Source organism: Muntiacus reevesi, chromosome 3 (assembly GCF_963930625.1).
Source record: "Muntiacus reevesi chromosome 3, mMunRee1.1, whole genome shotgun sequence".
NCBI lineage: Eukaryota > Metazoa > Chordata > Mammalia > Artiodactyla > Cervidae > Muntiacus > Muntiacus reevesi.
The window spans coordinates 121,713,789-121,731,051 of record NC_089251.1 but is presented as its reverse complement, the minus strand read 5'-3'; the positions used below and the strand labels follow the sequence as shown (position 1 = coordinate 121,731,051).

The following is a 17,263-nucleotide window of genomic DNA, read 5'->3' as shown; positions in this document are numbered from 1 at the left end:
TCAGTCAACAGTAGACATTTGACTACTCTTCGCAGCCCCACCAGGCTCCTCTGTCCATGGGATTGCACAGGCAAGAATACAGGAGTGGGTGGCCATGCCCTCCTCCCGGGATCTTCCTGACCCAGGGACTGAACCCACATCTCTTGCGTCTCCTCTGTTGGCAGGCAGATCCTTTACCCCTGAGCCACCTGGGGAGCCCAGTAGTTGGGAGCAGAATGAATAAATGCACTGGGGTTTGCACTTTGAGACTTTGTTTTGCTTTTGAGACATTGAAGTAGAGCTCTGAGATAGACAGTGGGAGACACCTGGGTAGGTGGTGGTGACTCAAGGATGGAAGAGAGGAGAGAAGGGCCTTGAAAGTGGGGCTTAGACAGCATGTGAAGGGAGGTAAGCCTGTAAGGGAAGAAGGGCCCTGGGAGTAGAAGAAAAGCAAGAGGGGTATATCCTGGAAGTCCAGGGAATTGGCTTCCAGATACTGTTAAATAACAAAAATTCAGCTGAGTAACTCTGACCACCTAACTGGCCTTATTGGATGATTCACGAACCCAGCTGCCTCCTAGCCAGCAAGGAAAGAGTTGCCTCCAGTCATAGAGAGCAAAGGATTTTAAAGTCAGAGAGAGAATGAAAATATGACATTCTTAGCAAAGAATGTATTGTTTTATTAACAAAGAAGGCACTGTCTTAGACAAGGTAGCCTGTTAAGGGGAACAGAAGGGGCTATTGGGCGGAGTATCTCATTAGTGCTGACCAGGAAGCTCCAGGTTGGCCGGTCAAAGGTCACATTCCTGGGGAAGGTTAAAACCAATGTCAAGGCAGGTATTAAGTCTTGGTTTACTGCACTGGACCTAACAGGAGTGATTCCATTTTGGACTCATCTCCATTTTAACAAATTTCAGTAAAGGCGAGTAACAGACAGCTTCTTAGTGCTGTTGAGAAGTTCAGTAAGTCTATAACATCAAAGTCAATGCAGACTTTAGCAGCCTGGCGTGCTGCAGTCCATGGAATTCGCGAAGAGTTGGACACAGCTGGGCAATGGAACAACAACATTTCCATGACAGATGGAGGCAGGAGGCAGATATGGGCCTAAGGAAAAAGTGCGGATGAACAAAGTGAGCGATTTGTAGATGACAGGAAGGACAGATAAGACAGGATGAGGCAGTGTATTCAGGAGGAGACTGGTTTCCCTGGCGGCTCAGATGGTAAAGAATCTGCCTGCAGTATGAGAGACCCAGGTTCAATCCCTGGGTCAGAAAGATCCCCTGGAGAAGGGAAAGGCTGCCCACTCCAGTATTCTTTCTTGGAGAATTCCATAGACAGAGGAGCCTGATGGCTACAGTCCATGGTGTCTCTCGAGTGAGCAACTGACACACACTTTGTTTAAATGAGAAAGACTTGAGCAGATGTAAAAGTCATCAGGAAGCTTGCAGCAGGAAGAGAAGCAGAATAGCAGAGAGAAGGACAAAGCAGGGGTGTTCTGTATTTGGTTTGCCTCTAGTTTTTAATATGATGCTCTTTTCCCTAGGGTGTCACTGGTTTGAAAGGAGAAAAGGTACGTGATTTGTGGCATGTTATTGTTGAAAAATCCCTAATTGTACACATGAAAGGCACATCTATTAAGATATGTCATTACAAGTCAGATTTCATGATTAATTCAGAAATGATACTTATTCCTAATGAGCGTCTGCTACTCCTTGCCATAAATATGTCTTAAGGAATACAAGCTTCGTATCATCCTTTCGGAAAATAAGGTCTGAGAAAGGAGAACTGATCTTATGATCAGGGCTCCAGATTCCAGATCAGGAAGTGCCACACATTTTGGTGCCTTGGGAAATGGTCTATTACTCTTGTGTCTTCCCTCTATAGTCAGTGGTCAATTTTAGAAAACATGAAAATGCTTTGAATTCTTCAAAACAAAATAACTAAAAAATCCTATAGCATTTCTCTAAGTATATATCCTGGAAGCGCTTTTATCCTTGAAACAGTATGACCTTGAATAATCATTTAAAGATGTTTTGAAGATAAAATGCTGCTGATGTTTGATGAATTTCCTTTTCAAGGGCGCTCCTGCTGAAGGAGAAGGTGTAGGCCTTGATGGAAAAGGTGACCCTGGGTTGCCAGGAGCTCCTGGATTCCAGGTACACACTTCAGAGAAGGTCTCTATCATTCTCCATCTCTCTCTCTGTGTCTCTTTCCACCTCTTTTTTTCTCTTCTTTCTCTCTCTCTTCCTCTCCCTATATCTTTCTCACCCTCTTAAAAATATTTTTTCACATTCATGTTTCTTCTATTTATATATTTCATTTTATTCTAAAACTTTCACCTCATCATAAGAAACTACATTAAACTCGTATAAAAAAGATGCTTTTGTACATATGTATTTTAGTCTCTTCTCAAGTCTCAGTCACCCAAGCTTTCTTCAATCTAAGGAGGAGATTTCCAGGAATGGTTATGTTCCTCTTAGTATTTGTCAAAATCCAGGATAGGTTTGTATCCCACATGGCATGCAATTTAAAACTGTAATATTAAATAACAGTCCTATTGTAAAGTATGCATTATACTGATATTTTATTTAAATGCATCTTTCTCCTGCTGAATAGTTTGCTTTCTGACAGCTATGCTTGTAGCCTGAGGGTGATCCAGAATATATACAACCTGTTCAGCTGAATATCCTTTACTTCATGTTTAAAAGGAGTCTTTTGATGCTAACTTTCAGATTAATTAGAAATATCTTAATTCAGGAATATATGTGAAAATTCCTGGGTAGAGATTGGTATTTGCCTGAGCAAGTCAAAGAGTTTGAGTTAAGGTTGTTGAACATTCATCTAGTGAGCCATGCCAGCTAGTGATGCAAAAGTGAACAGTGATGCAATTAGAAGCCATCAGAGAATTTTATTTATTTACTTATTTTCGGCTGTGCTGGGTCTTTGTTGCTGCTCTCAAGCTTTTTCTAGCTGCGGTGTGCAGGCTTATCACTGCAGTGACTTCTCTTGATGAGGCGCACAGGCTCGAGGTGTGCGCGCTTCCGCAGTTACGGCACACAGGCTTAGTAGTTGCGGCTTGAGGGCTTATTTGCCCTGTGGCGTGTGGGATCTTCTGAGATCAGGGGTCAAACTGGTGTCTCCTGCACTGCAAGATGGATTCTTAACCACTGGACCACCAGGGAAGCCTGGTCATAGGCTTTTGAGAAAAGACACAAAAGTTGATGGCTCCTGTTTGTTTCTTGTTTGCTTAGGAAGCATTAAGGTGTCAGATGCTGAGGGTAGGGAATCTAGTAAGAGGAGACAGTAGCAATCTGGGACATGATATATCCCTTAAATGTGTGTTGAGCATTGGCAATGTACTACAGTGAGCTACTGCTGAAGGTACAAGAGTGGGACCTTCAGTTCTACAAGAAATCCCCCTTACCATCCGCCTGCCAGTTAGGTACCTGGAGCTATTTAGGCTCTGGGATACCATAGTGCACAAATCCCCAAAAGCAGTTTAACCAAAATCCTTGCCCTCGTGGCACATGCCTTTTAGAAGGAGAAAATATTTCAAAATATAAATTACTACCTATGTGTTGTGTTCAGTTCAGTTCAGTTCAGTTGCTTAGTCGTGTCCGACTCCTTGCGACCCCATGAATTGCAGCATGCCAGGCCTCCCTGTCCATCACCAACTCCCAGAGTCCACCCAAACCCATGTTGGTGATGCCATCCAACCATCTCATCCTCTGTCGTCCCCTTCTCCTCCTGCCCTCAATCTTTCCCAGCATCAGGGTCTTTTCAAATGAGTCAGCTCTTCACATCAGGTGGCCAAAGTATTGGAGTTTCAGCTTCAACATCAGTCCCACTAATGAACACCCAGGACTGATCTCCTCTAGGATGGACTGGTTGGATCTCCTTGCAGTCCAAGGGGCTCTCAAGAGTCTCCTCCAACACCACAGTTCAAAAGCATCAATTCTTCGGCGCTCAGCTTTCTTTATAGTCCAACCCTCACATCCATGTGTGTTGTGTTAGATAGTAATAAACACTGAGGAGAAAAATTAATATTGGGTTGAGGATAGGAAGTGTCTAGGTTAGAAGGAGTACTGTGGCTTTAGATTGGATGTGCAGGAAGGCCCGTGGAAAGGATTATGTTTGAGTAAAGACAAGAAAAGGGAGCAGAAGTGAGTCATAGAGATAGACATTTGGGGAAAGAGGATTCTAGGCAGAGGGAAAGCAGGTGGAAAGATCCAGAGGTAGGAGCATGCTTGGCGAGAGACAGAGAGAGAGGCAGGGAGAGGAAGTTTTTCTAAAAATCTTAGAAGTCTTCTAAAGTAAAGCAAATGCTTTGGTCATTTTTCTGGAAATAGTACCACCAGGATGGTGGTACCTCCAAGATAGTATCACCAAGATAGTCCTGGCACATGGCACATGGCCTTTACTGAAATTAACTGCAAGCATAAACGGGAAACATTATACCCTGATTTTACTAAAATAATTTAAGGCATTTAACTAATGGACATTGTTCTTCAGTAAGAAGTAAATTTAAACTTTAATTCTTCTCTTCGTTTAAAGGGTTTGCCAGGCCTTCCAGGTTTTCCTGGACCTGCGGGTCCAATTGGCCCTCCAGGATTCCTTGTGAGTATGAAGCCACCATGGCAATAGACATCGTAACTAATAAAAGAATCATAGCTTAAAAATTTTAAACAGAATTGTAGGCTTGGTGCACTACCTGCTGTAATTTTAACTGATGGATTTTTCCAGGGCTTTCCGGGAGCCATGGGACCTCCAGGACCTAAGGTAGGTTGCAATCTATATGTTGTACCAGCCAGAACATCCTAACCGATCTAAAAGCCAACTGAGTCTGATTGCACATGTGGGGCTTTGCTGGGGCTGCTCTTTGGGACTCAACGAGAATCCCCAGCGGGGACATGAACAGTTCACCTCTTTATTCTCTTTTCCCTGCACTTCAGTAACTTGACCTCTGATACAAAGAGTCTTAATTCAATTATAAGGAGCTCCTTGTTGGGAAGAGAGCAAGGATTCCTAGTCTGTAAGTTTCCATTTCTCATAGTCCTGCTGATCTCCCAGTACTTTATCTTATACATTTTTGTACTAGGCTGCTTCCCAAAACCAACCTGTCTTCATACTAGAAACTAAAAGATGGCTGTTCATGTGCTCATTAAACAGGGTCCTGCGTGTCTTTTTGTTACAAAAGTCAACTGTTAGGATTGGGGAGAAAGGAAAAAAAAAAAAAAACTTTTTTCTTCTATCTTCTTAGGTTCAGTGACTGGGTTAACAGGAGAAAAAAGGTTGATTTCATATGCATATGGAGACCTCACAGAAATGAAATGAAAACCCCAAAGAAGCAATCAGACCCAGAGGCTTGTATACCGTTTTAACAAAGGGTGATACATTTGTGGCGAAGTATCAAGACATAGGAAGTGGGTTGTGAGCTTCTAGGGGCAACAAATTGTGGGAAGGTAAATATAAGGGGGAAAGTAGTGGAAGATAAGGGTTATTTCAGTGAAGTTTGTTGATGCAGGTTTAAGTTGGTGCTGTCTCCTGTGATGAGCTGTCTTCTCTTCTGTGTACAGGAGAGGGGAAGCTGACATTCACACAGGGATATCTATGCCCAGCCTTGAGGCCCAGGGGGAGAGGAGAGAACTGTTTCTGCATTCACTGTTTCTCAAATTACTTCAGCTCCAAAAGAGTTCTTCTGCCAAAGTGGTGTATTTTGGGGCTAGATAGTCTAATCTTCATTAGTTTAAGTAAGAAAATGCTGACAGAGGGCTGAGCCTCACCAGGAAATTAGTACTAAACACAATATCTCTTACTATCAGGTAAGCCTTTGTGTGTAGGATACTACCCAAGGTGCTTTCACATTTTATTGTTTCATTGATGTGTGCGTGTATACACACACACAGACACACACATACATACTCTCTGAGATGAACAGGTTCAGGTTAAGTGAATCATCACACAGTAATTGGCAGAACTAAAGTTTAAAATCTTTTGATTCGTCATCCTGAGCTTTTCCCTACTGCTTGTGGCCTAATGGGATGAAAATCTGCAAACTAGAAGCAAAGAAACAAAGAGACATTGGTTGAAATGATAAATTTACTGAAGAGAGATAATTCACATTAGACTTAGCTCATGTTCTAATTTACTGGTGAAGTCAGATTAGCTTGAATTCTGTTTTTAGTTCTCTATTAAGTTTTGAATTTCAGAATCCTGAAGTGCAGCTACACATCCCTCTTATATTTAAGACTAGAAAACAGGGCATCAGGAAGTTACATATCCAGCCAGCAGATTTAAAACTAGCTGGTGGCTGGCTAAGCCAAAAAAAATGTCCTCTGAGCGGGCTTCCTCCTCCACCCCAAACCCTTTCATGCCATCACTTGCTTTTTTAAGTAACTCCCTTCAACTTTCTGCACTTTAAGATCTCTGCTTTTAAAAGAAACATTTTGCCACATTACTCCAAGCAATAAAGTAACTTTTACAATCCTAACATTACAATTAAAATGTAAGTGTTCAGTTACAAACAATGGAACTTTAATGGGCTTAGACTGTATATTTGTATTCATTAAAAAAATAATCTGGTTTTGTCTTTTCTTACAGGGTCACATGGGCGATAACGTGCTAGGACAGAAAGGAGAGCGGGTAATTTATATACTATGGTTTATTTGTGGGCAGAATATTTTATAAACCACACATTTTGTAATGCCATTTGTGGCAACATGGATGGACCTAAAGATTGACATACTGAGTGAAGTGAGTCAGACAGAGAAGGAGAAATATCTGATGATGCCCTTATATGAGGAATCGAAAAAGAAATGATATAAATGAACTTGTATACAAAACAGAAACAGACTCACAGACTTAGAGGAAACATGATTGCCAAGGAGAAAGATGAGGGAAAGGGATAGTTAGGGGCTTTGGGATGGACATGTATACACTGCGGTATTTAAAAAGGGTTATGAACAAGGACCTATTGTATAGCACAAAGAATTCTGCTCAATGTTATGTGGCAGCCTGGATGGGAGGGGAGTTTGGGGAAAAAATGAATACATGTGTATATATGGCGGAGTTCCTTTGCTGTCCACTTGAAACTGTCACAACATTGTTCATCAGCTACACTCCAATAAGGTAAGAACAAAACAAAAAAGTCTTAATAACCCAGATAACCACAAAGATGTAATCACTCACCTAGAGCCAGACATTCTGGAGTGTGAAGTCAAATGGGCCTTAGGAAGCATCACTGCAAAGCTAGAGAGGTGATGGAATTCCAGCTGAGCTATTTCAAATCCTAAAAGATGATGCTCTTGAAGTGTTGCACTAAGTATGCCAGCAAATTTGGAAAACTCAGTAGGGTCACAGGACTGAAAAAAGTCAGTTTTCATTTCAATCCCAAAAAAGGGCAATGCCAAAGAATGTTCAAACTACTGCACAATTGCACTCATTTTGCATGCTAGCAAAGTAATGCTCAAAATCCTTTAAGCTAGGCATCAACAGTATGTGAACTGAGAACTTTCAGATGTACAAGCTGGATTGAGAAAAGGCAGATGAGCCAGAGATCAAATTGCCAACATCAACTGGATCATAGAAAAAGCAATAGAATTCCAGAAAAACTTCTACTTCTGCTTCCCTGACTACACTAAAGCCTTTGACAGTGATCCATCACAACAACCTGTGGAAAATTCTTAAAGAGATGGAAATACCAGATCACCTTACCTGTCTCCTGAGAAATCTGTATGTAAATCAAGAAGCAACAGTTAGAACCAGACATGGAACAACAGACTGGTTCCAGACTGGGAAAGGAGTATGTCAAGGCTGTGTATTGCCACTTTACTTATTTAACTTATATGTAGAGTATCTTCATGAAAAATTGCGGGCTGGATGAAGCACAAGCTGGAATCAAGATCACCAGGAGAAATATCAATAACCTCAGATACACAGATGACACCACCCTTATGGCAGAAAGTGAAGTAGAACTAAAGAGCCTCTTGATGAAAGTGAAAGAGGAGAGTGAAAAAGTTGGCTTAGAAGTCAACATTCAGAAATCTAAGATCATGGCTTCCAGTCCCATCACTTCATGGCAAATAGATGAGGAAACAATAGAAACAGTGACAGACTTTATTTGGGGGGACTCCAAAATGAAATTAAAAGACTCTTGGTCCTTGGAGGAAGATTCATGACCAATCTAGACAGCATATTAAAAAGCAGAGACATTACTTTGCTGACAAAGGTCTATCTAGTCAAAGCTATGGTTTTTCCAGTAGTCATGTATGGATGTTAGAGTTGGACTATAAAGAAAGCTGAGCACTGAAGAATTGATGTTTTTGAACTCTGGTGTTGGAGAAAGCTCTTGAGAATTCCTTGGACTGCAGGGAGATCAAACCAGTTCATCCTAAAGGAAATCAGTCCTGAATATTCATTGGAAGGACTAAAGCTGAAACTCCAACTTTGGCCACATGATGCGAAGAACTGACTCACCGGAAAAGGCCCTGATGCTAGGAAAGATTAAAGGTGGGAGGAAAAGGAGATGACAGACGATGAGATGGTTGGATGGCCTCACCGACTCGATGGACATGAGTTTGAGCAAGCTCCAGGAGTTGGTGGTGGACAGGGAAGGCTGGCGTGCTGCAGTCCATGGGGTCACAAAGAGTCAGAAACGACTGAGTGACTGAACTGAACTGAGAGTATACCATGAGAAGTGCCAGGCTGGATGAAGCACAAGCTGGAATCAAGATTGCCAGGTGGAATATCAATAATTTCAGATACGCAGATGACACCACCCTTATGGCAGAAGGCAAAGAGGAACTAAAGAGCCTATTGATGAAGGTGAAAGAGAAGAGTGAAAAAGCTGGCTTAAAACTCAACATTCAAAAAATGAAGGTCAAGGCATCCAGTCCCATGCAAATAGATGGGGAAACAATGGAAAGAGTGACAGACTTTCTTTTCTTGGGCTCAAAAAGCACTGTGGATGGTGACTGCATCCATGAAATTAAAAGACACTTGCTCCTTGTAAAAACTTTAACAAATCTAAACAGCGTATTAAAAAGCAGAGACATTATCTTGCCAACAAAGGTCCATATAGGCAAAGCTATGGTTTTTCCAGTAGTCATGTACACATGTGAAAGTTGAACCATAAAGAAGGCTGAGAGCCAAAGAACTGATGCTTTCAAACTGTGGTTTTGGAGAGGACTCGAGAGTCCCTTGGACTGCAAGGAGATCAAACCAGTCCATCCTAAAGGAGATCAGCTCTGAAAATTCATTGGAAGGACTCTTACTGAAACTTAACCTCCAGCACTTTGGCTCCCTGATGTGAAGAGCCAGATGCTGGGAAAGATTGAAGGTAGGAGGAGAAGGGTACGCCAGAGGGTGAGATAGTTGGATGGCATCTAACTATCTGACTCAATGGACATGAGTTTAAGCAAACTCCAGAAGATGCTGAAGGACAGGGAGGGCTGAAGTGCTGCAGTCTATGGGGCCACAGAGTCAGACACAACTGAGCAACTGACCACCAACAACAAAAGACTTACTAATACACATTTTATTAACTAAGTCACATTGAAACCAGAGTATTTGCCGTGTCTCAAGTTTTGTTTGCTTTATTTTAAGTAAGGACTAAAGAGGAAATGTAGATCTCTTATGCTTAAGTTTTTTTTAAATTCCTGAGTGTATTTGTCTTTAGGGTGTGAAAGGATTAACAGGACCGCCTGGACCACCAGGAACAGTTATTGTGACTCTAACCGGCCCTGATAACAGAACGGTAACTCCTCTGTTTTATTACTAGGCTCCTGCCTTCCTCTCTCTGCCATGAGGCCCTTGTGATCCCTTACCTCTTTTATAAGCTCTGTCACCTAAGTCCACTTCCCAGGTGGCCCAGTGGTAAAAAAAAAAAATCTACCTGCCAACTCAGCAGACAAAGGTTCAATCCCTGGGTTGGGAAGATCCCCTGGAGAAGGAAATGGCAACCCACTCCAGTATTCTTGCCTGGGAAATCCCATGGACAGAAGAGCCTGGCGGGCTACAGTCCACGGGGTCCAAAAGAGTCAAACAAGACTGAGTGACTAAACAACAAACTAAGAATTAAACATAAATCATCCCTCTTTTTAAAAATTATGATTGTTTTGATAATACCTTGATTGCAATATAATTTACATTCTGTAATTTTCACCATTTTAAAGAAGGAATTCATGGATTTTAGCTATAATTAATTTTTAATAGCATTATTGAGGTATAATTTGCATAACAGATAATTCACTCATTTAGTGTGCAATTCAGTGGCTTTTAATGTATTCACAGAGTTGTGCAACTTACCGTGGGCAATTTTAGAACATTTTCATCACCCTAAAAGAAATAACTTAGCCATCAGTTTTAAATATAATTCATTTTTAATGATAGAAGCTATCAAACAAAGCTAATAAGTTAAAACATGGTGACATTTTATATGACCAAAATAATAACTCTCATTGAAGATTGGAAAAATGTTGCTTGAGGAAAATAACTGAACTTTTCAGAATTAATCAACAAAAGTAAATTTAATAAAATCTAAAGCTTTATTGGCTAAAAAATTGATTTAAAAAAAATCTTATCTTGAGAACATTAAGAGCTGGGAGATTTGACCCGGGGATAAAAAATGACTTTTTAAAAAAAATGATACCCCAAGAGAGTACTAACATTGGGAAAAAATTGTTTTTGAAAATTATATTTTCACAAAATATTAATAAAATGTGATAAGGCCAAAACAAAGCTGATTAATGACTCAAATCCTCATTATAACATTTACTCAGAAAACACTCGATCTCAGTTAAAATAATTTCAATATATTAAAAATGAGAGTAAAATATATTAGAAATGATCTGATTGTGCTTATAGAAAACTGATTCAGGAGTTAAATTAGTTTAATATAGTTTGATCTAAGTTCCTTTCTTTTTTAAAAAAAGACTGTAGAAAGGATATATTGTATAGCACAGGGAATATAACCTGTGTTTTATAGTAACTATAAATGGAGTATAATATACAAAAATCTTAAATCACTACATTGTACACCTGAAACTAATATAATATTTGTAAATCTACTATACCTCAATTCAAAAAATAAAATGCAGCATAAAAATGTTTGTGTATTGTTTCAGGGGGTTCACAGGTATAAAATTCAAACTGTGAGAAATGGTGATGTGTTATGTTAATAGGAGGCATATATGTAACTTGAAAATCTAGTTCATTAGACAGCTAGAGGACTTTTCCAAATGTAGTCAATAATATCTTGTTTGCTCTCTTTCTGATGACCTGAACTTGCTTTTGTGACAGGACCTCAAGGGAGAGAAGGGAGGCCGGGGAGCCATGGGACAGTCCGGACCCCCTGGACCCTCCGTAGGTCACTTAGAATCATATTGTTCCCTTGAAACAAAAAGTAGAAACTTAGAGCATATTTTGACGTACGAACTACCTTTAAGGCTTAATATTAGCTAAAGCGCGATAGCATTTTACTGCAGGGATCATAAATGCTAGAATTATTTTATGGCCACTTCTAGCTGAAATCCCTGCACTGTTTTACATGCACCCTCTGTCACCCATCTTGTGATTTATCTTCAGCATCTGATTTTATAGCATCTGTTTTTAATTTAATATTAATAAATAAGATGTCCCAATTAGATAACCTATCATTTCAAAAATTTTAACGGAAGGGAAAAGTTCATAAAAATCAATGTAAGTCAAAGATCACTAATTTACAAAACTTGACCTAACTCTCACTAATACAGGGGCCACCTGGAGAATCTTATGGATCAGAAAAAGGTGCTCCTGGAGAACCAGGCCCGCAGGTGAGTTTGGAATTCAGTGTCATGTGCAGCCTAAATTAATCAAACCCAGGTCTTCCACATTGCAGGTAGATTCTTTACCATCTGGGCCACCAGGGGAGCCCCAAATTAGTCAGTATTCAGGACTTTATAGATGGCAAGTACAAGATGCTTGGGGCTTCCCAGGTGGCGCTAGTGGCAAAGAACCTGCCTGCCAACACAGGAGACGTGAGACGAGAGTTCCATCCCTGGGCCAGGAAGATCTGGAGGGCATGGCAACCCACTCCAGTATTTTTGCCTGGAGAATCCCCATGACCAGAGGAGCCTGGCGGGCTGCAGTCCATGAAGTCACAAGGAGTTGCACAGAACTGAAATGGCTTAGCCCATAGTACCTAGCATGCAGCACTCTCATTGTTTAAAAACGCTAAAAATCATACACTGGGAAAAGTATATTTTTTCTAAGATAAATATTCAACTAATATTATTTTTAATTTTATCATGGAAAGTAAGTACCATAATAGTTAATCCCATAATAGTTAAACAGCTCTGTCTCTTTAAACACTATGAAATTCCTTTTATTTGTATATTTAAATATAGGCACGTCTGCAGTTCAGGGAATTGCCAACATTGCAAATATATACATTGACTGTGAACGCCTCTCTCTTTCTGAATTTTCCTGCTTACATCTCTGTTCAGCGCTTCCCTGATTTTCTTTCTTTCTAAGCTTAGATGGCTAACTTAGTTTAGCCAGGACATGGAAACAACATGTGTCCTTTGACAGATGAATGGATAAAGAAGATGTGGTACATATATTCAATGGAATACTGCATGTGTGCGAAGTTGCTTCAGTCATGTCTGACTCTTGCCTGGAGAATCCCACGACCCTCCCTAACTTCCCAGTCTGACTGGCTTCTGCCTTTCCTGGCAGAAGGTCATTGTCGGTTCTGCAATTAATAGTTTTTCCTTCATGTTTTTCTTTTGTTTTTGTTTTAGGGAAAGCCTGGAAAAGATGGTGCCCCTGGTTTTCCTGGTACTGAGGTAAAGATGTGACTTGGCCCATTGATGTATTGAAAGTCAGTCCTATTAGACCAAGAAGGGTTTTTGAGAGTCGCTCATGGTGGGCTACAGTCCATGGTGTTGCAGAGACAGAAGCAACTGAGCGACTGAATACGCATGCATTTTTAAGTGTTACACCTCTCGGTGGAGAGGGGTCATCTGAGCACCCCTTTTCTCCCCCCAGAAAGGAGTTTAAAGCATTTTGCTTGCTACAGAAGAAATTGATTATCAGAGTGTCTTCTGATCTATTCACTTTGCTCTTCTCTTAGGGAGCCAAAGGCGACAAGGGTTTCCCTGGGTTAAGGGGTGAAGATGGCATTAAGGTAATTCCCTTCCTAACATCAGCTTTCAGCTTTTATTACTGGCTGGGTTTTCTCCCCCTTTTCCTCCCCACATCCTGAAACTTGGTGCAAGGAGTCGCAGTCAGACTTCACTAAAATACCTCAGCATATTTGTTAGGAAGAAAGGAGAGCTGTGGGGCTTTACTTAAACACTCGAAGGGAAAGATGTTAAACCTGTTCTGTGTAGTGGAAGTTGGCTGAGGACCAGTGAGATTTCAGCTTCCCATGAGGAAGGAGTTGGAAAGGACCTGTGATTGGAGGAAGTTTCGGCTCATCGGAGGTCAAGCATGGTCTGGACCCTGTGAGTCTCAACCCGGGTCATGATGAACTGAACGGTCATCATTGGTGAACTGTGGACTGGGTTTCACATCAATTTATTTCTGACAACACGTTATGGATTTCAAATAATTTTCCTATATAGGTATATTTATGCAGTGTCAAGGTTTTTATCCTTTGATATTATAACTTTCTGTAGAATTCAGGAATGCCCTCTTCAGTAAGAAAGTTTGATTGTAGCTTGGACACTGGGAATTGCCCACAACCCATGGCCTGGCTTCCTTGTGCCTCTCGTCCAGGTGTGAACAGGGAGAGCATGCAGCGATGCAAGCATCCTTTGAAGGGAGTGATGTGGAAGAAACCAAGAGAACAAGAGCTGCTTCTTCCAGACCTTGTAGATAGGATTTCTGCCTCAGATATGGCCCTCCAGAAAAATAATCAAAAGTCAATATCCCTTTTGTGCTAATTTGACTTGTACATTTCATAGAAATAACATCAGTTTTAGCATAGATTTGTTTAACTATGCATTTTGATTTCTAAGTATACCTAACATGTAAATACTTTTGCTTAATGTGCTCATAATTTGTAACTGTCTTTCAATACAGGGGTGGAAAGGAAACGCTGGCCCTCCAGGATTTCGTGGTCCAGTAAGTATAATGAAGAACAATATTAACATTATGCTTGATCAAGTCTCCAAATATCAAGGAAATTTGGAATCAATGTCCCTTATTAACTGCTATGATAGAGATGATAGTATTTACCTTTTTATCAATTCAGGGCAAAAAAAAAAAATAGCTATTGTCATTATTTGTCCATTCGATAATGGACAAATATTTTTATCTGGTCCTACTTGGTCCCTGGAATGCACTGGCAATGCCCATCCTGGGCTGCAGAGAAGAAAAAGCCTTTGTCTAGACAGGCCTGGCCTAAGGTCATCCTGCACCTTTGAGTAGCATAGTAGGGCGGCAGTGAAGGACAGCTCAGGTACTGGCCGTGGTGGAGAAGGACTTCACCTACTGGGCCCTGTTATGACAGCCCTGAACTATAAGGCAGCAGAAGCTCAACTTTGGGTTAAATTCAAGGCCTGAAAAAACCAGTGACCCCAACCCAAGCTTCCTTGGTGGCTCAGATGGTAAAGAATCCACCTGCAATGCAGGAGACCCGGATTTGATCCTTGGATCAGGAAGATCTCCTGGAGAAGGGAATGATAACCCATCCCAGTATTCTTGCCTGGAGAAGTCCATGGACAGAGGAGCCTGGTGGGCTATCGTCTATACGGTTGCAAAGAGTCAAACATGACTCAGCAACTAACACTTTCACTTTTAAGCTTAGAGGCAGGTGATCTCTCCTTCCCACGTGGACATGGATTTGATGTCCATCAGCTCCTGGCAACAGGGTGGGCATGCTGTATATAGTGACTCTGTGGCTTAAGATGAGTGTGAATGGGACCCAAGCTCTGAGTTCCGGTACCTTCCTTTGCTGCCTCAATTGACAGTGGTTCTCACATTCAGAGTGCAGAGTAGAGCTCCCATTTAAGACCTGCAAGCGTGACAGAAAGGTCCCTGGTGACAGAGGAGTCACTGGGGGAGTGCGTTTGTGTCCTCCTACAAATGCAGTTCCCAGACCCCCCAGGCCAAGTAAGTTAACTCAGTAACTGAAGGAGGGTCCCAGAAATCAGCTTCTTTACCTTGCAAGCAAATGATTCAGATGACAATCCAAAGATCCTTTTAAGGGGTTGCTGGGAAGATGAAAGGCTAATTTGTGAGAGTACTTTGCCAATACTTGGCAGATACATACATATCTTGATGGATTTTATGATGGAAGAGTTTATTACACTGTTATTACTATTATTATTATGAATTTTTTTTCACTTTATGCATACAGTTTTAACTACAAAGTTCTTGTTATAGTTCTTTAAACAAGTCAGTAAGCTAATTGGCCCCATGCAGCATAAAGCTGAAAAAAGTTTTTAAAAACTTATAGTTCCATCTTTTTTTTAATGCTCAATTCCACATAATTCTGCAGCTTCTACTGACTTCAGAGGAAGTTCTGCTTTGGAAGGAGATGGTTAAGGAAATGAGCAGAAGGTCCATTGATCACTTCAGAAATACTAATAATCCTCAGTCTTTGGACCAAGGAAACGTTTGTCTGAAGATCAATGCTGTCCTGAAATTTAGAGAAACAATGAAGTATTTTTTTGATGTATAGGTCCCAACGTACTTTGAAATAAAAGCGTTTTTAAAAAATGAAATAATGAAATAGATTAGAATAAAAAATATCAGAGTTGATCATATGTTGTCAGAAGTTACTCTTTTGTAAAACTTTAATTTCTATATACATACTCACATGTATATAGATATGTATATACATATTTAAGTGTGTGTATATGATTTGGGCCACATCAGAAACTGTATTTCTAAATGAAAGTCCATGAAATATGCACTGTCATGATACCAGGTTAACTTTTAAATTTATCCATCCCATATATCTAACTGCCATGTTTTTCTAACACATAGGCCTGTGAATTCAGAAAACAAGGAACGTATCATTTTAGTCAAAAAAGAAGAAATTGAAGTAATTGTATTTGGCAAGTTACCATAAATAGCTATCTTTCTTTTTTTTTTTTTCAATTTCATTTTCCTTTAAGACAGAATATTATGATGTATACCAGGAAAAGGGAGATGAAGGAATTCCAGGCCTACCAGGGCCCAAGGGAGCTCGTGGCCCCCAGGGTGAGAAGAATTTTCTTCCTAAAGCATTTGCTGATCATCCTGTGTCTTTCATTCATGCAATATGTGTTTCAAGGCATGTGTTTATAGACCTAGAATTTGCAAGAGGAAAGGGGCAGTCTCCTAATGTTCAAAGGTGGTGGTATTTTTTGATGTTTCCTAATTTTCATATTTTCCTAAGAAAATTCCTTAGGTGGTGTACAGTAGATGGTAACTGATTATCTTTATGCATAATTAAATATCTTTAAACATAACATTCACATCTGATAGGAAGACACTAACATAGCCAGAGGGCAGGAAGAGGGAGTATTCAAAACCAGCAGTCCCAGAGGGATTACAGAAGAGAAGATGGAGCCCCGAACAGCTCTCATCTGAGCAAATCTACACAAATAGGGACAAGAAGGAACTGAAGCCCTTGCTTCCTGACTTCCAGGGCCATGAATTAAAGTCACATTGACTTATATTCTGTCCATTTTGATGGTTGAGATGATCTTGTCTAATAAGCTCTATATCTCACCGCACATTGAAATACCCAAGAACTGCTGAATAAGAACCATGTCCCCATTTCTTCCTTCTGATTCTGATGTAATTGCCTGGAGGAGGGCCCTGGATACTGGCAGGTCACAGAAGCTCCTTAGATTAATTCTAATGTGTAGCAGGCTTGAGAACCACTGATCCAGGAAAATGATTGATATAAATAAGATTTCAAGGAGAATTTTATTTAAACGTGTAAAAATTCTCATTGTTTTAAACAAATGGACAGATAATTATTAGACACATGTTTTAAAAAATCTGATATGCTCACTATAAATTGCTAATATACATCAAAGAGTTGGAACCCTACTTGGTGTTATAGCTATAAGTGATCTGAAATGGATCCAGGCCACATTTGAGGTTCTTGACAATTTTCGGTGATTTGACCTTCTGACCTCTAAATCATCCTAGCAGAGTGCCAAACACAGAACAGCTCTTAGGAAATATCTGTTGAGTTATCTGAAGATGATAAAGCACTATAATTTACTTTAAAAAAATATATAGTTAATTTACAATATTATATTGGTTTAAAGTGTACAACATAGTGATTCAATACCTTTGT

General features: G+C 40.4%; 1 protein-coding gene across 2 annotated transcripts in view; it reads left to right on the top strand.

Moving 5' to 3' along the window:
• The window catches only part of COL4A3 (collagen type IV alpha 3 chain), a 168,371-nt gene that overhangs the window by 85,893 nt on the left and 65,215 nt on the right, over positions 1-17,263 (top strand). The window contains exons 8-19 of one of the 2 annotated variants that reach the window (XM_065930430.1): positions 1,523-1,549; positions 2,058-2,135; positions 4,534-4,596; positions 4,723-4,758; positions 6,580-6,621; positions 9,656-9,733; positions 11,278-11,340; positions 11,730-11,789; positions 12,759-12,803; positions 13,091-13,144; positions 14,044-14,085; positions 16,086-16,170. In XM_065930430.1, coding sequence (XP_065786502.1) covers positions 1,523-1,549; positions 2,058-2,135; positions 4,534-4,596; positions 4,723-4,758; positions 6,580-6,621; positions 9,656-9,733; positions 11,278-11,340; positions 11,730-11,789; positions 12,759-12,803; positions 13,091-13,144; positions 14,044-14,085; positions 16,086-16,170 — 673 coding nt within the window. The remainder of the gene's footprint in view (positions 1-1,522; positions 1,550-2,057; positions 2,136-4,533; positions 4,597-4,722; positions 4,759-6,579; positions 6,622-9,655; positions 9,734-11,277; positions 11,341-11,729; positions 11,790-12,758; positions 12,804-13,090; positions 13,145-14,043; positions 14,086-16,085; positions 16,171-17,263) is intronic. The other variant, XM_065930431.1, reaches the window with a different exon arrangement.